General features: G+C 41.4%; 1 protein-coding gene across 9 annotated transcripts in view; it reads right to left on the bottom strand.

Moving 5' to 3' along the window:
- tjp1b (tight junction protein 1b) overlaps positions 1 to 14815 on the bottom strand; it is a 70445-nt gene that overhangs the window by 54609 nt on the left and 1021 nt on the right. For 6 of the 9 annotated variants that reach the window (XM_023284106.3, XM_055007482.1, XM_055007484.1 and 3 more), the window contains exon 2: positions 14590 to 14701. In XM_023284106.3, the coding sequence (XP_023139874.3) occupies positions 14590 to 14701 (112 nt within the window). Of the gene's footprint in view, positions 1 to 2896; positions 3450 to 14589; positions 14702 to 14815 lie in introns of those variants that run through there. The other 3 variants (XM_055007494.1, XM_023284102.3, XM_023284111.3) reach the window with 1 other exon arrangement.

The following is a 14815-nucleotide window of genomic DNA, read 5'->3' as shown; positions in this document are numbered from 1 at the left end:
CTGCCACTACTACTACTACTACTACTACTATATCTGCTATTTCTGAATCTACAACTATTGATTCTACTGCTTACTAATTGTGTTGACAATGATAGAAAAGATGAGGGTGTATTTAGATATCCGTCCATTCTGATGTGTTTTTAAATATCACTGTTATCAATTTGTTTAACAACAGAATGGAAAATACCCACTCTATGTTTAATATTACATATTAGGATTTTCCAAAACACGTAGCAGAGTTTCTGATTTCTTGATTTATTTTCAATCTGGCAACATTGTGGTGAATTAGTGAATTAGCACCAATACAAATGAGCAGAGCCTTGAAACTTGCCACAGACAGGTAATTCATCACAGCGGCCATCAGGGTTTAAGTATTTATTTAGTCAAAGATCAGTTATCTTTAAGTGCTAATTAAGTTCAAATTGGTTTAAGAAGTCTTCGCTGCACTGCCTTGAGAGTTTTGCCGATGTCTGATATGTTGACATTTTGGTCAGCTGATGATTCCCCTGCAGATTTAAGGACATTATTTTCCATCTAACTGCACTTCCATGTAGTGGAATTAACATCTTATTATGCCTGTTCGTGTTGTAATGGCCAACTGGCATATGCAGACACAAAACAGAATCCTTTTCAACTGTACACATTCACTGGGAAAAATAAGAAAGCTATGTCAACCTACAAATAAAACACCCCATATTTATTGTGATGTAATATTTTCAAACCAAACCCTAAAACGTTTAGCCTGACTGATGCCGATGCTTAAATTTAAATCCATCATCGCCCGAAACTGACATATATACATGCAGACATCATGTGATGAAATGTGATGAATTACACAGAAAACACAAACTTCAAGCATGTGGGCATGATTAAAAAAACAGTAGATGCTTGAAAAATATCTAAAAATCCACACCAAGTTGACACGATTTGGTTAGTTGTAACCAAAAATGTGAGTGTAGCAAAATGACCAGTGTGGCACTTGTACTGACAACCAGTGGACTAAAATTTAAAAACAACATGCTAGTTATTAATCATTTAGCTTTCTAAATGGTGCATTACATGAAGACCCATCTCACGATATCCGAGGCTCCTGCTCTTCACTCAAACTGTAAAATATATTCAGTTTAACGGGGTCAGATCTTGCGCTAAGAGTTACATAACTGCTTCAGCCTGTTGTATCAGTGCACTGCTGTAGATGAGACAAGGAGCTTCTTGTGAAAACTGCTTTAAAGTGGAGATGTAACCGTGAAAAAAATATGAGAAGAAATGTGAAAGAAGACCTCAGTCTCAGTGAAATCCCTCATCTTCTCCTAGGGGGGCAATTAGGCTAATAAGAGGATGACTAAGGAATATGATTAGCCGAAGAGACGGAGAAATAATCAGCTGCATGTGATAAGCATCTGACCCCTGCTGAGGTTACAGCAGCATTTTGTCTTTGGTGGCATCACTGCTCTCAGTGCCGTAAAGGATGGTGGTCAGGCTCTGGTAAATATTCCAGTTAAGATGCTTATTACACCACATTAGCAGCTGCTAAATCTAAAAACATCTTGTCACACACATGCTATTTACATGATGTGATTTTAACTCTAAAATTCTGTCCGTGGTTGCGTGATTGTCTGTAAATCTCCTCTGATCTGTATAATCTACCTCCATCGACAATGTAACGCTCAGAGATTTATAGCATCTGTGTTTTGTTCTTGCTTTCGCTCACAGGAATGGTTTAGGTTGGGTTTTAAGAGGTGATGATAATAGTTAAGCCTCTCTCACACACACTGGAGCCATGCCAGTGTGATCCACACTGTGCGATACATTTTGAGTTTGTGTAAGACGCTATCAGAGTGCCATTGAGCCCATTGACTCCTAATTAACCATCTTTGCTTTCAAACAAGATGGTAATCCAGCTGTAATTAGGGATACTGTGTCACACACGTTGCAGCCCCGGCAGCAATCTGCTTACAGTGAGGAAAAGGAGGGGAATGAAAGGGAGCCTGCCTTGAAGTAAACAAATGAGCAAGGCCACAGAGAGGAGAAAGGAAAGAGAGTGAGAGGTGGACACTGCGATATAGTATAGCGAACAGGCACACGGAGTAATGAGGACACTGGATAGGTGGACGGACGAGACACGGAACACATGCTGAGAGCAGAGTATGGGTTTAAAATGTTTAATGAAGAGGTGCACAGAGGCCCCGGCTGCAGCACAGGAAATAAAAACAGGAGAGAGGACCGTGTTTCATGCTGTACATTTTATTCATTAGTTACAAACAAAGCAGTGGAGGGGGGACCAGAGAGGAGGAGAAAAGGAAGTGGGGGGGGGTGATGGTTTACCACATGGTTAGCTTGATGGGTTCCAGTGAGAGCAGCGGTGCGGTGGAGGAGGCCTGAGAGTAACACCAAGAAGCACATGAAGTTGGAGGCAAAGAAAGAAACAGTGATGAGGCTATGACATCATCCCATACGCATTCAACTTTACAAACTAACGGAGAAGGAAGGACACGGTCTTCACACGCTCGCATGCACGCGCACGGGCACGCACACAAACTCCCCAGCATGCGGAGTGTAGTTGCCTTACCTATACTGTGTGTGTGTGTGTGTGTGTGTGTGTGTGTGTGGGCCACAGTAGGTTTGTTATAATTGCAACATGGTGCAGACAGGCTGCAGTGTCTGACAGGAATATTATGTCATTTTGGAGAGTGAGCCGGGCGCATTTTTGGCTCCGTGTCCCGCTCATCATTTGACGAGATGTGGGAGGCGACGGTTCGGCTCATCGCGGCTACCCCCCCGGTTTTTTTTCTCTCCCCCCTTTTTTCCCCTTTCTTTCTCTGTTTTTTTTTCTTCTCTGTCTTCCAACCTGCATCACATCACCATCACCATCATCCGCACCAAGATTGATACTCACCACATTCGCTTCCTGGGTGGAAGACAATGTTCTTTGTTGGAGGCGGTCACCCCCAGAGCCAGCTGCATAACAGTAATGTATTTCTGGTAATTCACCATGGTACTGTCCACCGCTACTAAAAATCCAACCCAAAGAAAAGCACAGGTGATCATATATTTCTTTATTCCCTGGCATCCGCCTCCGCTGCGTCTTCCGTGCTCAGCATCACAACGCCATTTCCAGCGCTGAAGGACTGACAGTGAAAACACTCCCCAAGGAGCTGAGCGAAAGGTGCCGTACCGCTGCGACCCATGTCTGCAATGACACTCTGACCGTGTTTCAGCGCCCGCAAACACACCTCCGATCCATCCGATTGCTGTTTTTTTTTTTTTTTTTTTTTGGTGTGTTTTTTTTTTCTTTTTCTTTTCTTAGAATTAACACGGTCAGGATGTGGACATTATCTCCGTCCTCCTGCCTCCTCCCTCCTATCCGGGGTTGGAAACACTCTCTTAAAAACGCTGCAGCGTCCAGGCGTCCGTGTGTGTGAGGTAGGGGAGAGAGTGTGTGTACAGTGTAGTCAGAGGGGAGAGACTGGAAGGGAGGGAGGGAGGAGAGGAGAGCAGAGGGAGAGGAGAGGAGAGGAGGGGAGGGGAGGGGAGGGGGGACCGATTCATTTAGAGGTGCTCAGTTGTAGCATCTGTTAGGAAGTAGAAAGTTTGGGTTTAATTACTTGTTTAGGGGTTTTTTTGGTGGAAAGTCGAGTATTATGCAATACTTCCGGGAAGCAGTAAGGAGAACCAGGGGCGGAACTAGAAATTCACTTTCTCCTAAGGCCCCCCCCCCCATCTCCCCTAATAAATGAATGATAGTTGATTTTCATTCAGCTGCTTCTGTTTCAGGGTCCTAATACACCGGATCACAGTTTGTGTTTCCACCAGATGGAACAAAAATATCAAAAAATAGAGGAAATATCTGTTAATAATAGCAAGATCAAACATACTCCAATGGAACAGAGTTAGAGTGGTTTCATGGTTTCTGCATCTGTGTGCTCAGACCAATTTGGACTTTGAAAGCACATGGTTCTATTCACACTACAACAGGTGTGCATCGGTTTGTTACACAAACAGTCACATTTCAAAGACAGAAAAACACACATGGGTATAGTAGCTGGTTACAGACTGTACTATAGAACCATGTTTGCCTAGCACAGGATAGCTGGAGAAATTATTCCTTTTTCTACTGTGATTGGACTCCAGTGATGGATGGCACATTTGCATCAAAGCTCCTCCAAAGTGTGACAGCAACTACGTAAATTACAGGTACGCAAAAGGGTCTGCACAGACCGTTGCAGGCCTTCCGTCGCCAATTTGGGTGAATGACAAAATTCGCGTCTACCCATGCAGACGCAAAAAGCATTAATTGGTTTTTAGTGAATAAATCAGGATGAACATGAAACATCCAGAGAGCTTCCATCTCACGAAAGTGACCTTACACAGAACCAGATAAAAACTAGATCAAACGTAAAAAAAAAAAAGTAGAGAATATATCTTTACGTCAGTTAAAACACAATCATGTAAAATGCAATGGAACAGAGTCAGGGCTTTCTGCATCCATGTGTCCAGACCGTTTTGAACTTTGAAAGCAGATAGAGAATACGAGGTTCTATTCATACTTCAACAGGTGTGCATCGGTTTGTTGCAAAGACAGTCATATTTCCTTTCATATCGAAGACAGAAACACACTGGGATATAAGTAGTATTGGATAACAGACTGAGCGATAGCACCTTGTTATTCCTGACATATAGTGGACGGACATAACACAGAATAACTGGAGAAATCACTATTTTCAACTCTGTTTGAGCTCCATCGATGAAAAAAATGTTCACATCAAAGCTCCTCCAAAGTGCAACAGCAACTACTTCAATTACAGGTACACAAAAGGGCCTGCACAGACCGTCACAGGCCTTCGCCGATTTGAGTGGATAATGAAATTTACAGCATGTGTGCACAGGCTCAGAAAGCATTAATTGGCCTTTAATGAATAAATTATGACAAACAAGAAACGTGCAACATCAGACAGCTTCCATCCCTCGAAAGTGATGGAAAACAGCACCAGATCAAAACCAGACTGAGTTCAAAAGCAGAGAGAAATATTCTTTGAATATCAGTTAAGCAAAATTAAGTAAATTGCAGTGGGGTAGAGTTATGGTCAGTTCATTCTTTCTGCATCATGTTCACAGACCAATACAGACTTCAAAAGCAAATGGCGTATGTGCACATGGTTCTATTCAAACTACAGCAGGTGTGCATCAGTTTGCTACACAGACTGTCACATTTTCCTTCACATCAATGACAGAAAAACACACTGGGATATAGTAGCTGGTTACTAATTGGGCTTTAGCATTATTTTTATGTGATTATTCCTAAGGTGTATTCAGCACAGTGGATGGACATAGTATAGGATAACTGGAGAAATTACTACTTTCGACTGTGTTTGGGTTCTATTGATGAAAAGCATGTTCAGATCAAAGCTCCTCCAAAGTCTAGCAGACATTACTTCACAGAACCTCGCAGGCCTTCGCTGATTAGGGTTGATGATGAACATTTACGTGTAAAGGACGGAAAATAAAGGATGCAAGCATTTTGTGATTTAAATGTATCCATGCAGACACAGAAAGCATTAATTGGCCTTTAGCGAATATAACATGGCAAACATAAAATGTAACATCCAAACAGTTTCCATCCCATGAAAGTGACAGAAACGGCACCAGAACAAAACCAAATTTATCGGAAAACTTAAAACAAATACAGAGAAAATATTATCTGAATATCAGTTAAAGCAAAATCAAGCAAACTGCTGTGGAATATTTATGATTTCTGCATCCATGTGTGCAGAAAAATACAGATTTTGAAGACAGTCACATTGTCCCTCATATCAAAGACAAAAAAACACACTGGGATAATAGTAGCTGGTTACAAATTGAGCTATAGCACCATGTTATTCCTAAAGTGTAACAGATACAGTGGGCAGACGTAGCACAGGATAACTGGAGAAATCATCCCTGTCCCGGTTTCCAACAGGACGGAGAAAACATTAATTGGTCTTAAGTGAGTAAATTATGACCTACAACATGTGTGACATCCAAACAAGCGTCCATCCCACTAAAGTGACAAAACAGCAGCAGATGTGTAAATGGACTGTGCTTAGATGAAAGCAGGGCAAAAGCTAACACACAGTGGTTCGGTAGATTCATAATTTTTTTTTAAACAAGCTACATACGCATCTATGTTTCACATGAACATTCGAAGTTTGTTTTGAGGCCAACTATTCTTGTACAATTTCACTGAAAGTGGTGGAAGAAATATTTTACAACTCAACCCATGGGCCAGTCAGTCTCGCAGTGTCAGACTATTTTGCAGCACAGAATGTTCTGAGTGCAATAACACAAAGCTCTTGCTCTTAACATGCTGAGGTTAACTGGTGATTCTAAATTGTCCGTAGGAATGTAAGAATGTTTGGTTGTTTGTCTTGGATAAACTCCTCTGCAACCCTACAGAGGATTAAACGGTGTGTAGATAATGGATGGAATCTGTTATTTCATTTAAATATGGTTGAACGCTTTGGGCGACTTAGTTCTATCACTTTATGTAGGTCTTTCTAAAATGTAGCAAGTACTTTCTATGGGTTGCTTTGCTATGCTTTAGATGGTTATCAAGATAATATAAGGTTGATTCTGTACCTTACACGCAAATGAAAAACAAGTATGGCAAAGAAATGTACTTAAATACAATCAAAATACCTTTTGCTATAGATCTCCTCTGAGCTCTAAAAAAATGTGTGGGAGACCCTCTTCTGGCAGTGTGATAATCTGACCAGAAACACACACTGCTCCAACCTGCATAACTACATAAAAGATTCCGTGTTACATTTAACCCCGTGTTAGGACATTTCTTGTGCACCTCTACTCAGTACATTTCTTCTCTAATGGACAAATCGCTTTATAATTTGCCTCTCATGACCCGTTGAACACACTCTCACACACTAATGGTGACACAGCTTGGAGCTGGGTATCTTATCCAAACACTCTCTGACACATGGACAGGAGGAGCTGGGATTCCCAACCCTGCAATTACTGGGCCCACTTTGTCTCTTGAGCCTCATGGAGCAATGAGGGCACTCAAACAAATGCCATATATCCATCGTGTTTGATTTTAAAAAATCCATAAGATCTATAAATGGCAGTAAAATGTGTTTATTATTATTAACAAAAAATCAACAAAAAGTGATCTTCATCTGCATCATCAGCAAAAAATGGAGAATATGCACACTGCACATTCTGTATGAGACATCAGGGCAGTGTGATGCAAAAAGATGTTTAAAACTGAAACTGCACCAGAGGAACGTACATCTGAGGTAGAATCTGCCCATCTCAAATCTGATGCCTCGACAAATGTAGTAAGGGCTGAAGTTACGCTTTGCATATTAATAGCATCTGCAGATGGTTGTGGCGACCATCTGACTGAATGTTTACCACACATATGTTGATCTGCATGATTTAATGTATACATTCATAGGCAGTCAAAACAGGGAAAACCTGTACAATTCTTGGACATTTTATCTGAGATGACAGACATAGTTGAATGTTACCTGGCTGAACAATAAGGGTCCTCAAATGTTAAACCCACTCGTAATATTCACATAGAAGCAGTAGCAACACGAAATGTGCATTAACTTTTCTTTTTCTTGCAATGGTTTTCTAAAGATTTGAGTTAAATTTGAGGCCTGTGTCTTTGTGTGTGTTCGGATTGTAGAATCTCTCTCGCTGCCATTTTAGGAGGGGAAAAAAGTAAGTTCTCCAGACTATGTAATTCTGTACTGCCCTTAAAAAAAACACTAATTGGTTAAATTCTGAGCAGAAGCAGCATTTCTGCCCTCTGGATGTGCTTGTCAAACACCGCCATCTTCGACATAAAAGCCATCATATCAACTAACATAACAAACGCTCTACTGCTCTATTTCCTATGAGCTCATAGAAGTGGAGTTACAACCAGCAGCTACTGTTTGTTTTGGTAAACTCGGAGCTCTTGGATGCTGCACACAATGGAAACTGAAAAGCTGGAACGCCGATTACAAGAGCATTCCTGAAAATGTTTGCACCATTTGAGTTTCTGCAGTGAGAAGGCCACATAGTGTGTACACAGCGCATATACTCTGTCAAACCCAGTAAAATGTGAATGTAAAGTGAAATTACTGTGAATGCAAACACTAACTGGAGATGTTTTAATGGCCATTGCTGATTACTAGTAACTTGCAAAGACAAAAAAAGTTGTACAATACTACACTAATAAAAAACTAGTCCAAACACCCACAGTATACTCAGAGATAGTAAACCTTTTGTAGCCTGTCTGTTGGCTTTGTGCTGATGACCATATATGTGTAAATAGTGGCAACAAGATACAGCTGGTGATTGATTAGACTTGGCAGTTTGTCACAAGGCTGAAACATAACAGACAAACACCAGTTCACACTTAGAATCACACTTAGAGCAGTGCAGTTCTGAGTCTCTAGTACTGGTGTTTAGGCTGTGGGAGGAGACTGAGCATCCAGGGGAAACCTAACCAAGAAAACTCCACACAGAAAGGCTTTTAAAAATACACTGTTTGTTTGAAATTTGCTTAGAAATGAGCACATTGAATACTGTTGATGTGTGATGTTATGGTGCAATTATTTTGTACCGTGTGTAAAATGTGAATACACTGAGATTGTAACATTTTCGCACTTAGCTTGGTCACAAATGTCACACATTCATAGTTGACTCAGTGAAAAAAAAAAAAACAATTCCTGCACACACGTCACCACTAAACTGATTTACTAAAGAAAAGGATCTTATCACTCATAAAGTGGCAAACTGCTTAAATACAGCCCATAATACTGCTCAACACATTCCCCAAATTATGCAAAAATCCAGTCCTCTACTAAACACCCCATTAAGTCAGCTGTATTTATGCATATTACAAGACAGATTACAGGTTCACAGTTGCTCATCAATCAAAGCACAGTTGGATTTAAGAGCAGGGATTAAAATGATGCCAAAACCACCAGATCTGTGTCTGTTTGTCCCCTAATCTTCACCTGAACCCTCCCTACGTTCAACACAGTAACAGACTTATTCAGCTGAGCTAATTTTACTTGGCTATTTCACTGGAGACACTTCTTGTATTTATTTTATTGAACTTCTTTCAAGTGAATTATTACATTAGTATTGGACTTGCATTTGTATTAGATTTCCGTCAGTGGATTGTAAACCCCCTGAACGCCTCACTGTTACAACCATATTTTTTAATAATATAAGCCACGTCCAGCTTTTTAAGGATATTTATGTGCATTTGGTCTTTCTGACTTTCTGAAACTACTGAAAAATAATGAAATTACTGCTACAAAGGGCCTCAAATATGAATTAAGAGTTGTGTTTTTTGTTAGTTTAAATGGTGATGGATATTTCTCCCTATATCTGAAAGAATAAAATAGTTTATCTTGAATTTAGCGTATAGTTTATTGGAAGCAGCATTTACTTCTAAGTTTATGACTTTAACTAATCTACAGCTAAACTGACATATTTTCCCGTTTTACACTGAGAATATGTGTCTCAGAGCGTCTGTTCATTATTCGGTCACGTAGAGTTCGTTGAATTCATGGAGGTGCTGTGCCTCATTGGACTTTACCCACTCCACCTGTCATTAGCAGCAAACAGAGGCCGGCGTGGGTTGTTTTTCAGTCAATAGACTGACACACTGGTGCCTTTCTAAGCTTCACACTCGGTCGATTAGTCTTGTCTTTGAAGTCTTAGAGGAGAGAGCCGCTTCTATTACCTGAGTTTGAGAAGTGTGCTTTTCACCCTCATTAGATCAGACAGACTAAAACAAAGATGCTGAGCAACAAAAGAGGTCTGAGAGGCCAGACAAGTAGATTAATCTGCTGACAGCAATACAATGTTACAACACGGAAAATAAAGGATGCAAGCATTTTGTGATAAAAGGATTATGTCGTTTGTTAATTAGGAAAAATCAGAATGAAGCAGATACTGAAAATCAACTTTAGTATTTGCGTCCTCCAACAGATTTCCACTGTACAGCTAAAGAAACAGATGATGAACTGACACTGCTGGGGTCATGGCAGCAAATCCCTCTGTGGTCGATGTTGCTAAAAATGTATTCACTCATGATGCTGTAGTGCTCTGTGGATGGAAGCATCCTAACCCACAGAACCGACAGTATAATACTGCCTTTGTCGAATGCAGGGTGTATATACAGAGAACTGTCTGTGCAAATACAGTCTGTGGATATATACACAATTAATACTTGAAAAGAGTTAAAACAGCGATAAATGTCACTATTTCTAAAATAAATACCCACATTTATAGGGGCTTAGTTATTAAAAAAATCATAGTATTTACAGCAAAGCTGATATAATACACTGAAAATGAACATCAGGCCTATTCTGAAATGTAAAACAGCCCTTTTCGTGGTTGCCAGCTAGTTATTTCTGGGTGAATGGAGGCAGAAAAGCCTTCTGGGCATTAAAGGAACCTAAATTCATCCAGTGTTCATTTGTAATCATCCATCCAGTACCTGCTCATGAGAAGGATTTTAATGTTGTCTGTGTACAGAAATTAAAACTACAATTAAAATCTTTTTAAAAAAGAAAACAATGATACACTTGTATGAATTTTAAATGTATTTACATATGTTTGAAACCAGCCTGTTTTCCCACAGGGTTCAGTGGTTGAGAGAGTGTACACTGGGGAATTAGTGCAGTTCAAAACACCCACAATATCATGCAATAAGCCTCTAACAGTTTAAAACGCACATATTTGTGCTATTGTTTGGGCTGATTTGTGTTCTTTAAGAGTCAGTATATTTCAGTTGTTGCTTTTGCCAGCAGAATAAATGTATGAAAACCTAATTAGAACTGTATTAATTCTTATGGGAAATTGGAGGGGGAAAAAAAACTTAATCTCAAATGCACAAAATATCCCAATAAAACTGTGTGTAATTGATAATACATTAAGGTTTCAATTGATAGTTTTTGGTGTTAGTGGGACTTCAAGAGGTGATAATAACAATTACACCTTGAAACAAAACCATGGGGTCATAGGGTTTATTCTGGAAAGACTCAGTTGTGTTGTTCCAGCAGGATAATGTTACCTCACTGTCGGTTTATACTGTGTAGAATAATTCAGTTTTATCATACAGGAAACATCTATATTGAATCCTGGCTGCATGCTGGCAGTAATGTCACTGCTTCCTATTAGCAGCATCTTGAATCCTATCACCATTCAACTAATACACCACTAATGGAATCCCCGGAGCAGAGTTGCGCTCCAACAAACCTACGAGCAAAGCACTGTGTCATCTCCCATTGACCAGGACGCCGTTAAGATAACGGATTAATCAGACACCACACATCATCATTATCAGGCATGTACAGCACAGCGGCCATTAGTGGATGAGAAAACTGCTAAGGACACACACGGCCACACATCACCACGGCTTCTCTCCTTGTCTCGCTCCTTCGTATCCACAGACACATTATGGAAACCAGTGGTAGTGTGTCAGTGGGGAAGCACTGACACACCAGTGGGTCAGTGGCTGGTGCTGCAGTCTGAAGCCCACTGCATTTCTATGCACACTTCACTGCAGCACTTTGATTTCACATTGGCATCCCCCCCCTGCATCTCCACAGTAATGGCTCTGAGCAGCCTGCCCCATCATTACCCTTCTCACATGAGAACCCACCGCTGACATCTTTTATTGTACGCCGTGCACACACACACACACACACACCTGCACGCTCGCGCAGACACGCTCAGGCACACGTGTGCGCCAGTAACACACTAAAGTACTTTTTTTTATCGTGAGTAAATAGGACAGATGGGGCTGCCCTTCTTTCTCGTGTCCTTAGACTTGCTTGTCCATTTTCTACTGCACGGCACAATCCGAGCTGGTTTGTAGGACTCGGAGGCTGCTCCCAGAGGAGACGAACCTGGACGGAAGCCCTAAGAACCACTACCGCTGTAACACCGTGATTTATTACTTTTGCACCAAACAAAGAGGAGTTCACAGAGAAAGTCCTCTTCACATGAATGCACTGCACCAAGAAGATCAAGAGTAATGAAACGCGTGCACACGCACACACGCACACACACACACACACACACACACACACACACACACACACACACACACACAGTCACACCTCGGCGCTGTCGCAGTGCTTTCTCTCCATGTGCTGTGAGGTGAGTCATCAGCACAGAGAAGCATAACCTCACAGCTCCAGCTAATCTCTCCTCTCCTCCTCCTCCACCTCCTCTTCAACCTGCCAGCATCTCATTTTCTCCACTTATGGATGAAGGCACGGTGACTTACATCATCGCTGCAGGCTCACATATACATATAAGGCCTCAGATCCAAACACACGGCCAACACATCCTGGTGGATCACGCACACATCTCCTGCAAGGTAACGTATTATATACTATGGGTATTTTTAAAAATAGCCAGACACCCCTTCAGCATTTCTGCAAAAATTGTGCATTTATTACTTTAATTTATGTTCTGAACCCTGGGGCGAATGCTCAAGAGGTTTTAAATGTCAGTTTCTGCCAAGAACATGTAAACAATCAGGCAACCAGTGGCCTGTAAACTGGACTCAGTGAGCTTCGCAGCGCTGCCCTTATGGTGATGCACAAGTTCTTTGTGCCCTTTAAGACAGAAGCCCAGAGATGTGATTAAATGCTGCATCTTCACTCTCAGTCAGCAGGATACTGACCAGAGGCGGACACGAAAAGCCAAACTAATAAACACAGTGCCTCTTTGAACTCACACAGCTGACAATCAATCTGCTCTTCTGCTGTGGATCAGAGAAAGTGTGCACAGGATCAGGGTGAAAAAAACCCCAAAACATCACACACAACTATGACTCCACGTGAAGATAGAGTTCAAACAAGTAGAAGATATTCCCAGGTCACCTCCACATTTATAACAAGCGCAGCAGCAGCAGACATGCTTCGCTCTGTCACGCAGGGACACATGCTGGCACATAGTTTTTGAAGCCAAGCATCCATTACTTGAGGCAGTTTCTGTCCTACTTCTCCTAGGAGTGAATAAACAAAAGATTATGACGCTTTTATCTGGATATACATGCAGTTAACGTTGCCCGACACTTGACTCGTCCGCTGTATCTGAATCACGGCGTGTATTACACAAGCAGCATTTCAAGGATACATTAAAAAAACACAAGAGCAGCAAAAATATTCCCTCACAAGTTGTGCCTTTCCCTTAAAAAACCTGCAGAGATGTGTGAGAGACGTCAGAGTCCGAGAAGCATCCCTTGCAGCTGCACTGAAGACTCTTTGGTGTATGTACATAGAACTGGAATGAAATTGGAAGCGGACTTACATTGCCTCGTTAGCGTACTGCATCTCCTGTGGAGGCTCTGTGACCATTCAGGCTGTGTGTGCTGCTAAGCTGTGTTGTGTGTTGGTTTGTTTCTGTCAGCCTGTCTGTCTGTGTGTGTGTGTACTTGTGTATAAATGTGTGTGTCAGTGCCCAGGGCCAGACCACTGGGAGAGCTGTCTCTGTGCTGACTTAGCTGTCATACATTAAAAAAGGCTTCCTTAACGGTCTAGGGAGCATATCAGCTTGTCTGTCCCGTCACTTGAGGCATGACATCCGAGCAAACACATACATACACACACACACACACACACACACACACACGTACTATCAAGTGTTCCCTGCCCCGCCTCCCGCACTGCTTGCTGGGCCAAGGGTGCTCTCCAGAGGTCCACACACACACCCAGAAACACACCATCGCTCAGTCGTGACGCATTCAGGAGGCCTGACACACAGTGACAAAAGCAGCCTCGCAGGACTCTGCATCATCAACGCCTCTGGTCACTCTTACACACAAATATAAACATACAGAGAGCAGCAGATTTCATTATGTGCATCTCTTTTCTGCTATTGCACACATAGTGGTTCGCGACCTTTAATTCCAAAGACATTCCATTATTTGGTGTTGCAGCTTAAGCTGAGGGCGTTATCTAACACACATGGCTGAAATCTGCCAGAGGTGCTCAGTTTGGATGAGATCTGGTGGTTACAAATACCACAACATGTAAATCAACACCTTTTTATACACTTTAAGCAGCATGGAAGCATCTGCACTTGTTATGTTTCTCTGCTCCCTTTGATTTGTCATCTGTCTATATGTTTTAAATAATTAATCAGAAAACAAGCAAGCAGAGATGAAAGTTTGGAAACCGCTGAGCAGATGTACATGATTAAATCACAGTAGAAAAATGTTAACTGCAGACTGAAGTTACTACGAAAAGAATAAACTATTTGCTTGGCATAATGTGTCATCCTAAGAAGACCCTGCACCTTTTTATTGTCTTTGTAGGGCTCATAAACATCAGTAAAGACTCTTTAATAGTATTATAGACAGTTTTGAGATCTAAATTAAATGTTTTTACGCTCTTTGACAAAACTTTGAGTGTTTTAGACTTAAAGGACTTTGATTTTACCTGACCACCAAGTTTTTAAGAAGGGTCTGAAAATATTTTTAGCAAATAAGGATGATTTAATTCAGCAGAAATCAAAATCTTCTTAACCCGACTCTTTGATGTGAGTTATATATAAAGTGCTTCTCACCTGGAGTCAAACACAGGGTCGGTGTACATGGGAGGGGAGCACAGAGGAGGCTCTCCTGGACTGTTCGGGGGCACAGCGAGGCCTCCTTTCCTGCCCCGTCCTGGGACACCATCTGCAGGAACAGATTCACATTTTAGCCAGTTTTTTTTCTTATGGCTCTGTTAATTTAAACCTCTTCCTCTCTGTCTGGATGAGTAAGCAGGAGGATTCACAAGTTCTCAATCAT

This window comes from Amphiprion ocellaris, chromosome 3, assembly GCF_022539595.1.
Source record: "Amphiprion ocellaris isolate individual 3 ecotype Okinawa chromosome 3, ASM2253959v1, whole genome shotgun sequence".
Taxonomy (NCBI): Eukaryota; Metazoa; Chordata; class Actinopteri; family Pomacentridae; genus Amphiprion; species Amphiprion ocellaris.
Note: the sequence above shows the minus strand (reverse complement) of the source record. Positions and strands in the feature narration are given on the sequence as shown.